Genomic DNA, 18,205 nt, shown 5'->3' on the forward strand with positions numbered 1-18,205 from the left:
TTTAACAGCGTGAATAGTTTAGGTTCACCGCTAAACATCAGTAACTACTAATTACAGTTAGACTTCTCGGTAAAGCTGTAACTCTTACAGAACGAAATGATGGGATGTCGCTGGGGTGGAATATTATTCTTACAAGGACAAACCTAAGATTTGAATCTAAATCTAAACCTTATTTGACACGTTGAGTTTTTTTTTTGAAAGATTGTTCTGTTTAATGGGCAGAAATAAAAGCTAATGCTGCTGTACTCCATGTAGAGGAAACTGTTGTATAATTCAAGGGATTTTGTTGAGATTTTTGATTTTCAAGACATTTTTGCACACTATATTTTAAAAAATATTCCAACAATTACCTTAACTGTCTTTTGGTTGCCAAATATAACTGTACAGAACATAGAAAATATTTATTGATGACACGCTCATCCAGGTTGAATATTGTTACTTTTCTTTAACGACATGAATACTTCCTCAACCATTGATTGTTGGTTAATTAATGAAATATTACTTGTTGTTTGTATAAGCATTCACTGTTGCTGCAGCTGCTAATAATATATAAAGAAGTAATATATAAAGCATGCTTCACAATTTAAGAGTTGCAAACATACACATATCTGTTAGGAACAATCAATACAAGGAATTAACAGCACTAGACTTTATTTAGCTGATTTTTTTTATTCATTTGCATCAGGTGACAACAATTTTTGCACGTAAAAACATCACTGGTCATGATTTGTGATGCATATTGTGTATTTATTTGTATTTTTTATTGTATGGAATTGATTTGTTAGTGAGAGAAAAAAATCCTCCTCTGGTAATAGAACAAGTCTCACTTTTTAACACAGCATCATTTCATGAAGCAGAAGTTGCCCCTGGAGACTGAATTAAGGATTAAACACTCCATGTTGTGTCTTGGGTGGTCTGAGATTTCCTGCACATTTACAATCAAAAGTGGGCAGCAATCAGCCCAGATTTCCTGCCATTCAATCACCTCACATGGGAACTTGGTTGGTGGTTTTCATGCCAAGCTGCACAGCTGCAATAACAGCATGAGCACACGTTGGGCACATAAAAATAAAAATGTGGTTTTAATGATACAAAATGCAACCTCTGGCAGCCCACACATCGGGGACTGTTATGTTGAATACGTTTGATTCTTTTTGTTCCTGCCTCTAATGGACACGCAGAGTCTTATTGTATGTTGTGCCTGTACAGATTGGACGTCTGCAGTGCAGCTTTTGAGAACAGATTCTGTGTTTATGCAGGTCCGGAGGAATGTTTTTCTTTTTCGGTACTGAGTTGGTCCAGACCACAGATTTGAGGGGGAGGGCAGGGCAAGTTTGGAGGAAATGGGTGTTGAGAACTCCTCCTATATCTAACTCCACATTCCTCCTCGGTGCCCTTCTCTCCAAGTTGGTGAACTAAAGTGTCTAAAGGGGAAGAAAGAGCAGAGAAGGAGGAGAGCAGCAACAGAGAAGGAAAAAAATAAGAGGATCACTGAAGGGTTTAGACTCCGAGGCCTTCAATCTAACGGGTAAGAATTTCATCCAAAAAAGTCTTGGTTATGTTTACACAGAAATGATCTGGCTGGTTTTCCTGACACGTGCAGTTTTAGTATGATGAACTAAGGCCTGAAGAGATGGAGGTCACACCCAGATGTGATCAAATGCTGGCAAAATACTCTTTTATGGTATTTTTTCTACTTTATGACAATGTTTTTCTGTTTGTCCATCGTGATATACTTACATTTACTGCAGTCATTACTGTAGTTCTGTCTGTGCCAGGTACCTTAAAGTGTTACATAAACCAGATGTATGTAATTCAACACATGCCTCTTTGAATAGTATAATAGCAACAGTAATTTTCCCAGAGCTGGGAGGCAAATACAAATATGTACAAGGTTTACAACACAAACTCCTGCGAGTCTAATTGCATAGTAAAAGACATGCAATGCACAAAAGATGAAAGTTCGAACAGTTTTGTTCAGTAACTCAACTGTTGCATCAAAAAGTGAACCACATTTAATTTGTTCACAAGTTTTGTAATTCAGCCATCAAAAACAATTGAAAAAAAACCTCAACTGAACATAATTTAGGAGAATTCCTCAAATAATTTGCACTGTAAGCAAAAGTCAGTGTTTAGTCATTTCTGGCAGCTGTATCTGAGGGAAGTGAAACTAAAGAGTCGTACTTAATATGACTCTCTCTTTGGATAAAGTTCTTCAAATATAATAGGATTACAACATCTGTGATCATCCTGACATCTTTTGTTGCTGTAGTAACTGTTGCTGTCGTTATATATCTGAGTCACTCAGAATTCAGAGATTTTGCCTTTTATATTAACTTTTTGCTGTTAATGATTAGTGAATGTGTTGAAAACGATATGAAAAGGCAACACATTTGTAGTTTTTCATACATCCTGAATGTTTTTGAATGACAAATTGCCACCTTGTGTAGGTTTTAAAAGAAAGGTTATACCCAGATTCACAACAAAAGACCACAGCAGTATGTTGGATCGTTAGTTTCAGGCTCCATGTTTGTTTACAGAGGTTACAGGGTGCTGATGTTCTGATGTTTCCTTCAGAGACTGTACAGACTCAGAGGATACATTGACAACCCCTCCTCCTCCTTTTTGTCCTACATGCTTGAGGCCTGATAAATGGCCAGAGATTGTCAGTACAGATGCAGAGATGCATGATGAAAGTGCTGCTAGTTTCCTGGAGAGGCAGACAGACGCTCCACTGTTTCAGGCCACTGAAGTCTGCAGGCCATTTTAAATCACAGAAAATGAAGGGAAAGTGTTTAACAGTTGTAAATAATCTTCCTCTGGCTTTGGCAGCATTTGTTGTTTGATTCTTTAATAAAACCTTTCATTCATTAAAAATGCATTTTTCATTTTTTATCATTCTCAGAATCACTGCAGGGTTGTTTGTACTCAGGACACTGCAGGGTCTTCCTCTCTTCACAAAGCAGTCATGGTCTTTCTGCTCGTATCTCTGACTGTGCTGCATTTGGTCACATTGGCCATGCTGCTCATCGCCACACTGGAGAAGGTGAGAGACTGTATGTCTGTAAACTGCTGGGTTAACTTCCCGGCTTCTTACAGTAGATGTCACTGTTATTGTGTGTTGTATATAAAGAAAACCAGACATAGAAATGCTGCACATCAACATACTAACTGTCTTCAGGGTCATCACTACAGTGCAGACATTTTTTTGGATTGTATCTGTTAACTTTCTTGTCTGTTAACTCTTCTTCTTTCTTCCTGTAGTCTTGGTGGATCTGGGCAGATTCAGAAATTACTGATCTCTGGTATAACTGCTTCCATGATAACGCCACAAAAACCTGGCTGTGTGCTGCTACTACTGAAAGCGGTAGGTTGTCAAAAGATGTTTTCATGGATACACGTTGATTGGCTCATGTTCTGGATTTCTACAGCATTAGATATTACGCGTCTAACGTTTATTCTCTAACCTGTTCTCCCAGACTGGCTGCAGTCTGTCCAGGCCCTCATGGTCCTCTCTGTGGTCTTCTCCTCCATCTCCTTCCTGGTTTTTCTGGGTCAGCTGTTCACCATGTCCAGAGGAGGCCTCTTCTACTTCACAGGCCTCTGTCAGGCTTTTGCAGGTTTGTTTAAAGCTTATTCCCTTATCAAATTAAACAGTGTAAAGGACAACTCGACAATATTTTTATTGCTGTCATTCTGATGAAGACTACTGGAGCTCTTTTGCTTTTTTTGCAATTCAATTTACACTTACATTGGCTTTCCAGAAATATGGACACATAAAGATATACAATTTGAGCAACTTAAACAGCTTGCTTTCAACTATTTTCTATTTTTATGTATCATGCTCATTTCCTCCTATATACATTAAGGTTTGGGGTGTTATTTTGCACAAACAAATCAACAAATTTCAGTTAAATACACTATATTGCCAAAAGTATTGGCTCACCCATCCAAATAATCAGAATCAGGTGTTCCAATCACTTCCATGGCCACAGGTGTATAAAATCAAGCACCTAGGCATGCAGACTGCTTTTACAAACATTTGTGAAAGAATGGCTCGCTCTCAGGAGCTCAGTGAATTCCAGCGTGGAACTGTGATAGGATGCCACCTGTGCAACAAATCCAGTCGTGACATTTCCTGGCTCCTAAATATTCCACAGTCAACTGTCAGCTGTATTATAAGAAAGTGGAAGTGTGTGGGAACGACAGCAACTCAGCCACCAAGTAGTAGGACACGTAAACTGACAGAGCGGGGTCAGCGGATGCTGAGGCACATAGTGCCAAGAGGTGGCCAACTTCCTGCAGAGTCAATCACTACAGACCTTCAAACTTCATGTGGCCTTCAGATTAGCTCAAGAACAGTGCTTCAGCAGAGAGCTTCATGGAATAAACACACTCCTAAACCTTGTGGACAGCCTTCCCAGAAGAGTTGAAGCTGTTTTAGCTGCAAAGGGTGGACTGATGTCATACCCTATGGATTAGGAATGGGATGTCACTTACGTTCATATGCGAGTCAAGGCAGGTGAGTGAATACTTTTGGCAATATAGTGTACATTGGGACTAGCAGTGAATTGGCTCGTCGAACAAGCTTTGCCCCTATTGGCACTACCTGTTATAGCTTATTCTTTTGTGCCATAGACATCTTTTTTTTTTTGCCATAAACTACTATAATAAAAGCATGCCAGTTCACTTCTGTCCTGCTCCTGTAAATACTCAGAAGAAAATGCCAAATGTGTATGAAACCACATCGGAAAACAGCCATCAACTATTGCAGCATTAACATTTGTTTCAGCAATGTTTATTTTTAACTACAGTGTCCAACTGTTAGAGAAATTGTGCCTTTAGCCGTTCAAAATGCTTCCCGTTTTAAAAGATTTTTGTGCCACACAGCTTCGGGAAGTTGGAAAGTATTAAGAGAAACACTTTTTGTCTTTTCAGTGAATTTGTTGCAACACCTAAATACTGTTGAATATTGTCAAGTTAGTATATATCAAGCGTGAATCTTCTCTATTTGGGACTTTTGCAGGTTTCACAGACTTCGCCGCCTGCCTCATCTTCACCTTCCACAGAAAGGAGATCTTAAGTGACACCAGGGATCTGAGCAAAGGGCGCTTTGGTTACTGCTTCATCCTGGCGTGGCTGTGTGTCCCTCTGCTGCTCGTCAGTGGATTCCTATATGTCCACCTGCGCAAGAAGCAGTGAGCCGAGAGACGGAAATAAAGACCTCCTATTGAGAGTGTGACACTCTCTTCAGCCACTTAACAATAAACACACGTGAGGAAACAGGATGAATGTAATGTCAGTTTAATTGAAACTATTCTATTTTCTTTCCATACTTGCCCAACCCAGTTTCACTGTATGTGAGACATTCAGTCACCAAGGTATGAGAAACACACAGATGTGTCATACAAGAATAGATCAATGTAGCTAAAAGTTATGAAACAAATAGTCATGTTGTGAGATGCAAAGCTCATAATAATGTCTTTGTTAAAGGATTCTGTCTCAGAGAAATCAGGTAATAAATGCATATCTTGTTGTGTTTACTGAATACTAAGTGGAGCTTAAATTACTTGTTTTTGTATTTTGTATGCAGTATATATGTTTTTACGTCATGAAAAAAAAAATTAACTCGTTGTCCCTTTGTATACATTATGATGATCTGTTTTCTCCAAATGGGGAAACACGTCAGCTTTACGAAAAAAGCGTTCCAGTGTTTAAACAGTAAAATCAATGTAAACCCTGTTTTGTTTCCAATTAAGCGCTTTATGTGCAACATAGAGTGAATACAATCCTCTGACATAACACTGCGATTGTGAAAGCGGGCAGCTTCTTTGTCATTTAATCACTCTTCAATTTGTGGCATCCATTGTTTTCTTTGCTAAAGTACGTTCATGCGGTTTACTGAAGAATAAAGGTGGAGCATAATATCAAATTTACTGGCTGCAATCTGACCGGTGGCATTTCTACAATGTGAGGCTTCATAAAACCAAACTGATTCTTAAAGTATTTCCAAAGAAATCCTGAGGAAGCTGTGGTGAAGTCAGATACAGTCTTACATGCTGCTCATAAACCGACCTGTCAGGCTGGACCAGTCCAGAAAAGGAAACAAGTGAGGTAAGTGTCAGCCTCTTAGATACAGAGTACATGGGAACAATATTCAGCAACACACTGAGGCGGTTTAGGAACTGAAACCTGAATGCAAGAGTTTTGTGGTTTAATTTAAATACTACAGTGAAAGCCAGGGGAGATAAAGCAGAGTCACAAATGGGTGGCAGATTGGTTCGCTGCACAGAATGTCTGGAATCTAAGAACAATGTCAGAATTAGGGAGTGGAAGTGTATTGAGGAGTGACAGGACTTGAAGGGGAGGAGACACGTGAACAATCACAGCAGCTGAGAGCTCACTAGTGATACTGAGAGACAAACTGGCCAGCAGGTGAGTGTCACAATGTCTTGATCTTTGTGTCTTTTCTTGAATCTGACAGATAAACTGATCAACTCAACTCCTTTTTCTTTATGTTTTGGGGGATAGAGCTGAAGTACAATGTGAAAACGGAGTGACGTGGAACTGTCAAGACTGACAGCAACATCAAGATAACCAGTTTATTCCTGGCAGCTCTTCTCGGCATGGAAATGTAGCGACTTTTTGCCTGAAGGATGAATGAAACTATCCCTTGAGTTGGCCAAGGATGGTCTACTGAACTTTGAAAAGTAATTCTCAGTCCCAGAGACAAACAACGCTGTGGTCATGTCAGACTCTCAGGAACAGAGTCTGGATGAAAATGCAGTTTTCCTGCCAGTAGATGAGTCCTCCCCAGAGTTCCTTCACTGTGAGAGGGAGCGTGAAGCCGTGGAGAGACTCCTGAGTGCAGGACCGGAGGCCTTCTACAGCTCCATCGGTACTGAGTGCTCCGGCTGCTTCCTATCTTCTGAAGAGGTCAGCCAGATAACCAGCTGGGCTCAGAACTATGATTTCAACCACCTACAACAGGAAAATGCAGTGGAAAGCAGCACAGACGTGGAAGACTTCAGTTCCACCTACTTCCCTTGCCACTCAGACATGCCGACACCAAACCTGGAGCTGGGCTGGCCTGAGAAGAACAACTGGGTGCCACAAGGAAGCGTTACGGTCCACACCAGTCCTCCTGCTGAAGGACAACCTCCGGTCCGAGAGGTCATCAGACGGCACTTACAAAAGGCCAGCCAAGTACGCAAGTGGATTCAGTTTTTATGGATAAACACATCTTTTTATGAGTCGAGATGAAATACAAAACTGAGGCTTTTTACTTTTACATGTCAGAAGGAAGCGTACTTTTGTTTTTGCATCATTAGTTTAGTCGTAGTTAGTTACTTTACTTTTATGAACAAACTCTAAAGATTTCAGTTTAAACTCCCTCACAGTTTGAAGTATAGTCAGACATGCGGCAGCCTACACCATCTACACCATCTAAAATGCTGAATGAATACATTATTACCAGAATATAACATTACGATTTTATGGTTTCTTCTTCAATCGAATTTATTTAGCACATGTTTAGGTATGTTTTGTGTTTTATCTGATTGTGAGCTTTAGAGATTTTAGTCAGTAAAAGTCTCTTTCTGAGTAATTCTCCCAGTTAAAGTGACATTTCCCATGCTGTGCAGGTAATTGCCATTGTGACAGACAGATTGACAGACGGTGCAATAATTGGGGATTTATATAATGTAGCCTCCCGAGGTGTCCCTGTCTACATCATCCTGAACCAAAGGTCCATTCAGGAGAATTTCACACTCAACAGGCTTAGGCATCCGGTGAGTCAACACCTACACATCACATACACCCAGCAGCCGTCCTCCCGTTTATGTTTGACATGGCGATGAATAAACCGAAGATTTTAGTTTGACAGATCAGCACATTATGCAACAGGGTTCTTTCAAATGTGGTGAAAGCAAGTCATGTAAAACTTGACACACTGCATATATGCTGGAGGGAGGTATCTCATAAACTGGAAGTATGTCTTTTACTTTGGCCTGCTTATGATAGGAATGTAACATGCCGATTTCACCACACATAGCTGAACTGGTCGCACGGCTTTTAGTGTTGTCTCTGTTTTCTTAAAGTAATGGAAAGCATGCCTGGTGCTGTTGTTTATAAAGCAGATGAACACTGAGTTCAAATTCGGAGTCGGTGGGAAGATCTGGTTTGCAGTGGCTACAACAATGTGTTGCACAGATTTTGAACCTTCTCGCAATGTGGCTTTAGGGATGGCTAGTTTAACTCTGGGGTCCAGACTCAAATATCACAGTTATGTACTTCCATGTAATCATGTACATGCATTCATGGTGCGAAGAGAAAGAAGGCTGCATACTTTTGCATAGATTGGTGCAAAATTTGGTCCACACATCCAGAGTAAGGAGTTTCAGCAGAACACGAGTGGATGCTCCATATCCGTCAGTCCTGTCTCTAATGGTTCTGAAATGGCCATTTTCATTGAGGATGGCATAGTCATGTTCTGCAGAGATCTGTACTTGGACTTCCATGGTTCCCAGATGATGTATTCCAGTGTCTTGATTGTTCCCCAGACCTTTCATCTTGCACTATCAATAGGTCAAAAATTCTATTTGTTCTATGACTGAATATCTGTAAAAAATAATAATTCTGGTACAAATTGGTGCGAATCCAACAGTACAACTCCATAACCGGCTCTTTCAGGCTTTCTGATAGAGTCCAACGGGTTCTGTGTCGATGTTAACTTTAAATGCACCAAAACAACAACAACTAAGAGTTACTGGACCTAATTCTAGATCTATAAGCTCATAGTGGAGGATTTGTCGTGTTCGGCTATATGGTGAAGTGTGGATGGTGATGTTTGAGAGGAAAATACTGCTACTCATAGGCAACATTGGGAGGGAAGGAAAATGGAACCCATAACACATTTTAGGGCTCCTCAGAAGTATATATACTGGAATAGAATTACACTGTTTACTTCAAATTTATGCAGTAAACAGTGTAATGAGATTCCCATGAGCCTCAGTTGAATATTGAGTTTAGTGCTAATTAGCGCTAAATAAACCATGAGTCAAATAAACCAACCCCAAATTTATTCAGTAACAGTTCCACAGATGTAATGCCACAATGAGCAATCTGCTCACTATGGATTAACCCTTGTGTCGTCTTGCCTTCTGATTTTTATGTGAATATTCTTAAGAGAATATTAGAAGTTTTACTGATATATATGTAATCACTTTAGATATTTTTAGGATTTTTTTGGAAGATTTTTACTCATTTTTTGAAAATAGTTACTAGAATTTTCTTGCCAAATTTGGGGGATTTTTTTTTCTGGAAAACTTTTAAGGTAAACTTTTAGTAATTATTGGAATTTTCTTCCTGAAGGTTTTGCAAATTTTCAGAAATTTGGGGATTTTTTTTCTGAATTTTTGGATTTTTTTCAGACAAGGAAACAATATTTTTTGGTGTCTGTAAATGAGGACAACAGGAGGGTTAATGACACTGTAAAATTTAAATGTGAAATAATTCTCTTCAGTGAATCACCAGGCCAGGGTGACATTTGAAAAGCTACCGCAAAAAGAGCTAGAGGCAGCAACGCTACTGAACCTGTTCTAAAAATTCTCATCTGCAACATAGCTGATGCAAGAGCATGACGCACAGCAATGCTACACCCATTATAAACATAGTATTACTAGGCGGCCTCTTAAATGTTTTAACCCTCATGTTGTCCTGCGGGTCAAAATTGACCCAGTTTAAAGTTTGAAAATGTCGGGGAAAATATATATTTTCACAGTGAAACTTCTGATGTCCATATTTTCAACATTTTTGGGAAATCTTTGAACATTTTTTGGCAGGATAAAAGAAATGTTAAAAATGTTTCTTAAGAACATTCACAAAAAAAATCAACCAAAACCCAGCAAATTTCACAGGATTTTGGTTGATTTTTTTTGTGAATGTTCTCAAAGAAAATAATAGAAGTTTTACTGATATATATAGAATCCCTTTAGGAATTTGTAGGATTTTTTTGGAAGATTTTTATTCATTTTAAGGAATTATTGGAATTTTCTTCCTGAAGGTTTTGCAAATTGTCAGAAATTTTTCGGATTTTTTTGCTGATTTTTTTTGGACTTTTTTCAGACAAGGAAACAATGTTTTTTGGTGCCCGTAAATGAAGACAACGGGAGGGTTAACAACAGATAGAACTTTTACAGGCTAAAGCATCACTTTACCAAAGTGCTGCCTCACAGGGTCTTGGTCTTGTTTACAAATCTTTGTCTATGATTTGCCAGTGGACCACTCACAGTCCATCCTGTATGAACTTTTAAATTATGATACATTCTTGAGTTTCAACTTGAGCTTGTGATCTGACAGAACATGCGGGTCCGAGTTCTTGGAGGGACAAGCTTTTGTTCGAGAACAGGAAGGATGGTGTTTGGGGAAATGAAAAACAAGTTCCTTCTGGTGGATTTAGAGACCGTGATTCATGGCAGCTACAGGTAAACACACATGCCTCTCTTCCTTCATTTACAGTCCACACGCCTGACAGGGACCTTAACAAGCTGCTGTTGTTCTCTGCAGCCTCACGTGGACGGACGCCCACCTGCACCGGCAGCTCATCACTGTTCTGAGTGGACCAGTTGTTGACGCCTTTGACAGGGAGTTCAGGATCCTTTTTGCTGCTTCGCTCCCGGTCCCCAACACATGGAGGGTCACGGGCACCAATGCACATGTGAATCACCAGCTTAAAGACTTCCCACCTCTTCGGTTCCAAAAGCAGGTCTCTCTGGAGCCCGACATTTTCAGCCCTCCATCCCCTCCTGCTGATTTCCTCATGGACTGGGAAGCGATGGGTGTTGTTCAGAGAGACGGCAGCCTTCTGGGCAATTCTCTTGGCCAGCATGAGGAAACTGTGGACAAGGAAATGCCACGAAAGAACAACATGCTATTTGATAAAAGCACACCTAATGCGGACAGACTCGCTAACAATGTGAACCAATTTGTGGATAAGAGAAGGTACCACTCATCACATCATTAGGGAGTTTTGAAGATGAATATAAACCATGCATTTGTGTGCTTGTATCTATATGCTTTACGCAAAGTTTTTGTTGATTTTATTACTTTTAGCTTTAATTTACTCTATACTGACACTAATACCAAAATCTTGAAACATATTTTCAGCTTCTTTTACATTCTTTGAGTATTTGAAACAGAATCTTTCCTGATGTCTTTTTGTTTTTGAGCAGGTTTTGTGAAAACACCTCTCCAGTGACAGCCAGACCTCCAGATGATTCAGCAGTTTTCAAGTGAGTCTTGTTACAACCAATAAAAACACAATATTGACTCATAACTGTTAGCTTTTTTTTTAATGAAAATCCTTGATTGGGATTTTGATTATTTTCATAGCAACAAAGAGCCTCTATCAACAGACCAAGCAGCTACAGAATGAATGAGGAGGGAACATGAAAACAATAAAAGAAGCAAACAGAATAAATTAGGTCTAAAATGTCACATTCAATATAACAATAATAAAAATTCTCCCACAGGATGGAGCATAAAATGGAGAAAGCTATTTCCAGGCAACTCTCCATGGAGAAGAAAACTAATTTACACGACAGAAATGCAACGAGACTCGACAATGAAGCAAAAGAACCAACACATGTACTTCCACCTGCTAAGAAAGGAGAGCGCTGGAGGAGGAGGAGGGAGTCTATTTTGGAAGAGGAGAGCATAACAGAGGAAGTTGTTTCCAAAATGGAGAACAAACCATCTTCTAGAGTAAGTAACTGCCCTTTGGTGTCAAAACACTTGATCTGACCTCAATATGAAGCTTCTGGAGATGTTGAAATGCATTTCTGTCCCTTTAGAAACCTATAATCTTGAGGATGCCACAGTCTGAAAGCTTCAGCTCTCTAAGTGACATCATGAAGAGGATTAAACAGGAAACTTCAGGAGGATCAAATTCTACTTTGTCTGAGCGAACCCAGTCCATGATGGATCTGAGCATTCACGACATGGACCAAAATGAAGACAAGAGAGGAGTCCCAGTGCCGAGGTTTAAGGCCAGTGTAAGTGTGTAGATTTGATGTGTTTCTCTGCATGTAAGCTTGAAGGACCACACATCTTACAAACATACGTAGATCTTAATCTTCTTACAAATGAATTGATTAGTATTAATGTCTGTCTACTTGTATGAAGACAGTGTGGATTTCATTTGTTCAATTTTGAGCTATTCACCTCTGCCTCTTCCTAAAACACAGCAGGGACAAAAGTAATGTCTGTTTGGAGAAAAAAAATGTCCCCCATTTCCTGAAATACTCCACAAAACAAACAGTTTGCGCTATTTTGTTTGTAGAAACTCTTTTAGTGAAGTCCATGCATAACTAAGTCTGAGCACAAAAATGATCAGCTGTGTTTTCTCGAAAGCAAAAAAAATCAGAGCAGCTGGTTTTCACAAAGATGTAGAATTCTCAAAATTTGGTTAAGTAACAATGAAACCATCTGCTGCTAGGAGATAATATGAAGGAAAAAATGAAAAAAATGTTTTCCTCATTTTGATTAAATCATCCTTTATCCTTTAAAGCTTTATTTTAAAAATTATGATGAGGGGAGGTGTCGGAATACTAGCAGAAAACTCAAACGTACATACCAAAAGCATTACTTTCATCAATCAATCAATCAATCAATCAATCAATCAATCAATCAATCAATCAATCAATCAATCAATCAATCAATCAATCAATCAATCAAAACTTATTTATAGAGCACTTTACAATACTCAAAGTGACCAAAGTGCTTTCCAGTTAAAATCAAACAGTAAAATTAGAATAAAAGCAAATTAAAAGAAAGCAACAATAGAACACGTCAATAAAATAAAATAAAATAAGATAAAATGTTATTTTCATCTCAGATCTCAGTGTCTTTTTCGCTTGTGACCCTTTCTATAAACCGTGTCCACTTGAGAGTCGTGATCCTATTGTGACTTATGAGCAGCTCAACTAAACCATAAATTGTTCTTTGTCAGAAAGACAAGACATTTTACAAGCCGGGGAAAGCAAAAATGTCCAGTATTACAAAGGAAAGTTAAAAAATGTGAAACATTTCATCAGTTTTATCCCTTTAATCACCTTGTGACCTCCCAGCATTGATTAATATTTCACTCATTTGTGAAAATATGTTATTTGTTGCTCAAATCAGATGTGGTTACCTCAAAATTGTGCAGTATTCCATACATTTAAATTAAATTATCTCTTTTTTCTTTGCCAGTATGAACCGGATTACATGACACCTGCTTTAGCCCTGATGAGGAAGAGGAACGATGAACTAAAATCTACATTGTACAGAACTCCAAAGTCCTTCCTGCCCAGAGAGAGGCCTCGCAGCACCAGTTATACTCTCCACATGGACTGGAGGAAGCCACTGGCAAAGAAAGAGGGAGAGCAGGAATGAGGAGCGATGAAGGAAAATACATGAACAATATGTCGTGATCTTGTGTCACTGAAGAAAGGCAGCTGCAAGCAGCGGATACTTTGGATATCTGCAGTGTTAACTACCTAAGCTATAAGCCAAAAACAGACAGCGAATGTTCAAATAAAGCTACTGTTACTATGCAGATTATATATAAATTTAATCTGTTGATTTGCCGCCTCACTAAATCTGATTAAGATTAAACGTTCCACATGTACAGTATGTTTTACACAAATGAAGTACTTCTGTTAATGCTGCTCACCGTCAATAATGAAAATTGTTTTATTTGCTGGACTGCTGCTGCAAAATACGAAGCCAAGTAATTACAAATTCAGAAAAAGAGATTGTTGACAGACAGTTTGCTTGAGATTTGTAGCAGTAACAGTGCTTATTTTACTAAACCTTTCGCAAGTCTGTGGAGAGTTTCTGGTAAATTTGAAAAAAGTGATCAATAAGTCAGGACTAATTTAACCCCACAAAACTCATCTCTGACTATCAAAGTTACATATTTAGAAGTTTTTCCTGTGAAAACAATCTCTTCCTGCCTTGAAGTTTATTAGCTGTAACTTGATACCATTCCTTTCTCTAGAATGTGCAGATCTATGTGGTCCCTGCATCCTCTCCTTTCTTATGACCTAATGCGACTTTATATGGAACATCTTAAAAATGATATATGACAAAAGGTTTGTGAGGGACATTTGAAATTTGTGCTCATAGGATGTAAAAAGTTCAGTGTAGAAAGTGACAGCTGGGATTTTGTTGTGATTTTTTTTCTGGAAATAACAAAATGTTTTAGAATTACAGCCTTTAACTCTCGTATCATCCTGTGGGTCAAAATTGACCTGTTTTAAAGTTTGAAAATGTGGGAAAAAAATATTTTCACAGTGAAACTTCTGATGTCCACATTTTCAACATTTCTGGGAAATCTTTGAACAGTTTTGGTGGAAAAAAGAAATGTTAAAAATGTTTCTTAAGAACATTCACAAAAAAAATCAACCAAAATCCAGCAATTTTAGCGCCAAGAAAAGTGCACAGAAACACATCATAGCTGCCACATATTCCTGGGAAAGTGGAGAAATTTCTTGGAATGTTCTAAAATCAATTTCAAAAAAGAAAATAAAACCCCAAAAGAAAATAGCTACTGACTAACTTTAATCTAAAAAAAATATGAAAAATTAAAAAAAATCTAAATTGTATGTGTTCATTAATATCAATTTAAGGCTGACAGAATCAAAATTAGAAAAGAGTAGAGAATTAAATGATTGCTAGGGATAAAAAGATTAGACGTTTTATTAATTCTTTCCAGATATTTCTCAGACAACAAAATTACAGAACATGACCTTAAATGTAGTACATAAAAGGAAAAAAAGAAAGATTTAGGTACCATGAAACACTGAAAATAAGTAAGCTAATCTAAGACTGAAATATAATTGTAAGTATGGTTCTGATTTAGTAAATTAATTTGGCAAGAAAGTTCTTGTAAATATTTTCAAAAAATAAGTAAAAATCTTCCAAAAAAAATCCTAAAAACATCTAAAGTGATTACATATATATCAGTAAAACTTGTAATATTTTCTTTAAGAACATTCACAAAAAAATCAACCTAAATCCAGTGAAATTCACTGGATTTTGGTAGATTTTTCTGAATGTTTTTAAGAAACATTTTTAACATTTCTTTTTTCCCAAAAATGTTGACGATGTAGACATCAGAAGTTTCACTGTGAATATATATATATATATTTTCCCCCACATTTTCAAACTTTAAAATGGGTTAATTTTGACCCTCAGGACAACATGTATGGAGTCACAGGAATGACACAATAAAATATAAATAAATAAATAAATAAATATAAAGAGAAATGAATAAATACATAAATGTGGAAATATAAAGAGAAACAAATAAATAAATAACTAAATGTGGAAATATAAAGAGAAATAAATAAATAAATGTGGAAATATAAAGAGAAAAAATAAATAAATGTGGAAGTATAAAGAGAAATAAATAAGTAAACAAACAAACAAACAAACAAATAAATAAATAAAAAGGAAAATTTTGTCTTTGCTTTTCCCTTTTCGCTTTTTTTCCTTTTATTTTTCCATTTTATCATTGTCTTTTCCGTTTTGCATTTGCTTTTTCATTTTGTCATTCCTCAGTTCACCAAGTACAAGCAAAGACAAAAGCCTTTGCTTTTAATTGGTGGACTGAGCTGTCAATCAAATTGTTCTGGGCGGGGCTTTCTGTCCAGGGTGGGTCGTCATACCCATAGATATGAATCAGTAGATAGGACACGCCCCCTTTGAGCTGCGTGCCTACGGCGAGGCTAAGCTAGTGGGGGCAAAGTTTCAGTGCATTCCGTTGATGTAGACGGCGTGAAAACGGAAACAAGAAGTATTCCGGCTCACTGTGCTGCATACAGTTACACACTACGTCGTACGATTGAGACAAGGAAACTTGGAATGACTTTTCATAGGTAAGAATAGTTTTTGGCTATTTTTCCAGTATTAAATCTTGTTGAGAGCTTCCAGTCTATGAGAGCTAACTAGTTATCCACTAGCAAAACACTAACGCGAGCTAGCAGCTTGACAACCAAATACCAGACGATTAATAGTAGCTGTAGTATAGTTGTACAAGCAGTAGTAGTAATACTAAAAGTACAAGCAGCAGTAGTAGTATAAATAGCTGTTCGAGTTGTAGAAATAGTATCAGCATTTGTAATAGTATTACAAGTTGTAGTAGCAGTGCCAGTATCAGCAGCAGTAATATACTACCACCACTACTAGTAGTAGTCCCATTACTATTACTACCACCAATACTACCAATAGTAGTTATAAAGCCTAACTCATATATATCCAGATTAACATCTATGTTCTTCCTCCAAACCCATTTTATGATTGGGATTACAGGCAGTTCTTTAGCACTGCTCTCAAATAATTGAAATGTTACTAAACAAGGTTATACTTATCAAATTAAATAGCTCTGGTCTCCAGTATATTGGCGAATTTGGTTCTTTGTACTTAATTTATTAGCATGATTTCTTTTTAATATGTTGTGTACAAACTTAATTACTTCTCTGTCTACTTTTCTTACTCCATGTAGGTTTCCCAGAGACTATGGGTTGAGGAGGAATTGAAAGTTTGTCGGCTTAGACCTGATGTCATTCTATCAGTGTTAAACTTCCCGGCTCATCTTGGAAGAGTACGTGCCAGAAAGACCACGACCAAGCAGCCTTGAGATCTTTGGCAGCGTCTCCCTGAGGTGGATGTTGACGGTGTTCACGGTCAGGTCTGTGGTAATCCCGTCAAAAAACAAAACAGAAAAAAATCTAGATTTTAAATCAACATGTAACCAAAGCACTCTGTGTATAACGCCATAGTATAGGATGTAGTTCAGAAAATGTCAAAGTATAGTATGCTTTACTCAAGAATAACATAGTATGGCCTGTAGTTCATAGTACAGCACGTTGGCAAGAAAAAAAAAACATAGATTATTATGTGGTTCAAAAAGCGCAAAATGATAGGATGTTGCCTAAAATTGTCATGTATGATATGTGGTTAAAAAAATGTCACAGTGCAGTATATTGTCAAAATAGTATGTAATTCAAGAAAATATCAGAGTATAATGTGTCGTCTAAAAAATGCCATAGAATAATATTTCATTGCACAAGTAAAAGTATAGTGATTTTTAACACTGTTCAAATTCTTAATGTTGCTAAAAAACAACCAAAAAAACTAAAACAAAAAAAAGTCATAGTAATATGTCAATTAAAAAAGCCTATAGTATAGCGTGTCGCCCAACGAACGTCATAGTATAGCATGTCGTCCAAAAAACATCAGAGCATGTTGCTCTAAAAACGTCATAGAAAAGCCTTTAGTCCACAAAACGTTACGTCCCGGCTGTCTGAAGTAGGTGAGGAGCAACACAAAAACAGTCCAAACGCTGGTTTCCAGAGGGTTAGACGAGTATTTATTTAAAAGAGAAAGTTTACAACAACACAACGTGAGGGGGTTAAAAACAAATTGGTGTTAATAAAATAAAAATAAACAGAACTAAAAGTGAACTTCATGTTGACATTGATGGGCATTCCAACCAGGAACAAAGTAAAAGATAATCAATTCTAAAAAAAATCTCTTCCTGTCCACCTCTTAAAACCAAAAACACACTGCAGTAGCACCCTAAACTAAAACTACCAATGGGTTCTCTGTTTTCCTTTCTGAACAATTCAAAGGTCCCTCTCTATCTCCCTACACATCCACCAACCACTGGAACACATCTCCAAAGTTCTGCCGGGCCAGCTCAGCTTCCCCTCAGAAGAAGTGCCGCCACCTGCCAGATGAAGGAGCCTTTTGAGAGGCAGCTGGCATCGTGATTGGACTGTACTTTGGTCTGTTCCAATCCAGCTTCAGCTCCAGAGACGGCAGGCGGGACGAGTCAACGGAGGCCTGGTGGACGAAGGCATGCAGCTGAGTACAATCCAGAAAACAACAGAGGAGGAGTGCAAGCAGCCCAGGGCCAGAACAAATAGAGTAGTCAAAGTTAAAGTTAGCTTTATTGTTAATTCTTCAATATGTACATGACATACCAAAAATCGAAATTATGTTACGTTACGAGTAGCATAGTATATCTCTTAGAAGACATTATAGTATAGCCTTTGGTATGAAAAAACGGCATCATATACATCGTATATTGTACAAATAACAAGTCAAAGGAAAGAGACATCCACTGTAGAATTGTAGTAATTGTGGACTGACTGAT

The 18,205-nt window shown here is 37.9% G+C and overlaps 2 protein-coding genes across 2 annotated transcripts; both read left to right on the forward strand.

The window, feature by feature from the left end:
* The first annotated feature begins 1,369 nt into the window (after positions 1 to 1,369).
* Positions 1,370 to 5,548, forward strand: emp3a (epithelial membrane protein 3a). Its single transcript, XM_023298133.3, has 5 exons — positions 1,370 to 1,528; positions 2,906 to 3,046; positions 3,265 to 3,367; positions 3,480 to 3,620; positions 5,027 to 5,548. The coding sequence occupies exons 2-5, from the start codon at positions 2,969 to 2,971 to the stop codon at positions 5,200 to 5,202; spliced, it is 498 nt and encodes a 165-aa protein (XP_023153901.1). The 5' UTR covers positions 1,370 to 1,528; positions 2,906 to 2,968; the 3' UTR covers positions 5,203 to 5,548.
* Positions 5,549 to 6,076: 528 nt separating this feature from the next.
* Positions 6,077 to 13,866, forward strand: fam83e (family with sequence similarity 83 member E). Its single transcript, XM_023298134.3, has 9 exons — positions 6,077 to 6,435; positions 6,532 to 7,206; positions 7,644 to 7,790; positions 10,360 to 10,484; positions 10,567 to 11,001; positions 11,232 to 11,291; positions 11,532 to 11,763; positions 11,853 to 12,053; positions 13,252 to 13,866. The coding sequence occupies exons 2-9, from the start codon at positions 6,748 to 6,750 to the stop codon at positions 13,432 to 13,434; spliced, it is 1,842 nt and encodes a 613-aa protein (XP_023153902.2). The 5' UTR covers positions 6,077 to 6,435; positions 6,532 to 6,747; the 3' UTR covers positions 13,435 to 13,866.
* Positions 13,867 to 18,205: the final 4,339 nt, after the last annotated feature.

The sequence above is a fragment of the Amphiprion ocellaris genome, chromosome 5 (assembly GCF_022539595.1).
Source record: "Amphiprion ocellaris isolate individual 3 ecotype Okinawa chromosome 5, ASM2253959v1, whole genome shotgun sequence".
Taxonomy (NCBI): domain Eukaryota; kingdom Metazoa; phylum Chordata; class Actinopteri; family Pomacentridae; genus Amphiprion; species Amphiprion ocellaris.

Coding starts and splice junctions, on each gene's coding strand:
- fam83e (XM_023298134.3), top strand. CDS start 6,748: ATGTCAGACTCTCAGGAACAGAGTCTGGATGAAAATGCAGTTTTCCTG. Junction 7,207..7,643: donor ACTTACAAAAGGCCAGCCAA/GTACGCAAGTGG, acceptor CATGCTGTGCAG/GTAATTGCCATTGTGACAGA. Junction 7,791..10,359: donor TCAACAGGCTTAGGCATCCG/GTGAGTCAACAC, acceptor GTGATCTGACAG/AACATGCGGGTCCGAGTTCT.
- emp3a (XM_023298133.3), top strand. CDS start 2,969: ATGGTCTTTCTGCTCGTATCTCTGACTGTGCTGCATTTGGTCACATTG. Junction 3,047..3,264: donor TCATCGCCACACTGGAGAAG/GTGAGAGACTGT, acceptor TTCTTCCTGTAG/TCTTGGTGGATCTGGGCAGA. Junction 3,368..3,479: donor TGCTGCTACTACTGAAAGCG/GTAGGTTGTCAA, acceptor CTGTTCTCCCAG/ACTGGCTGCAGTCTGTCCAG.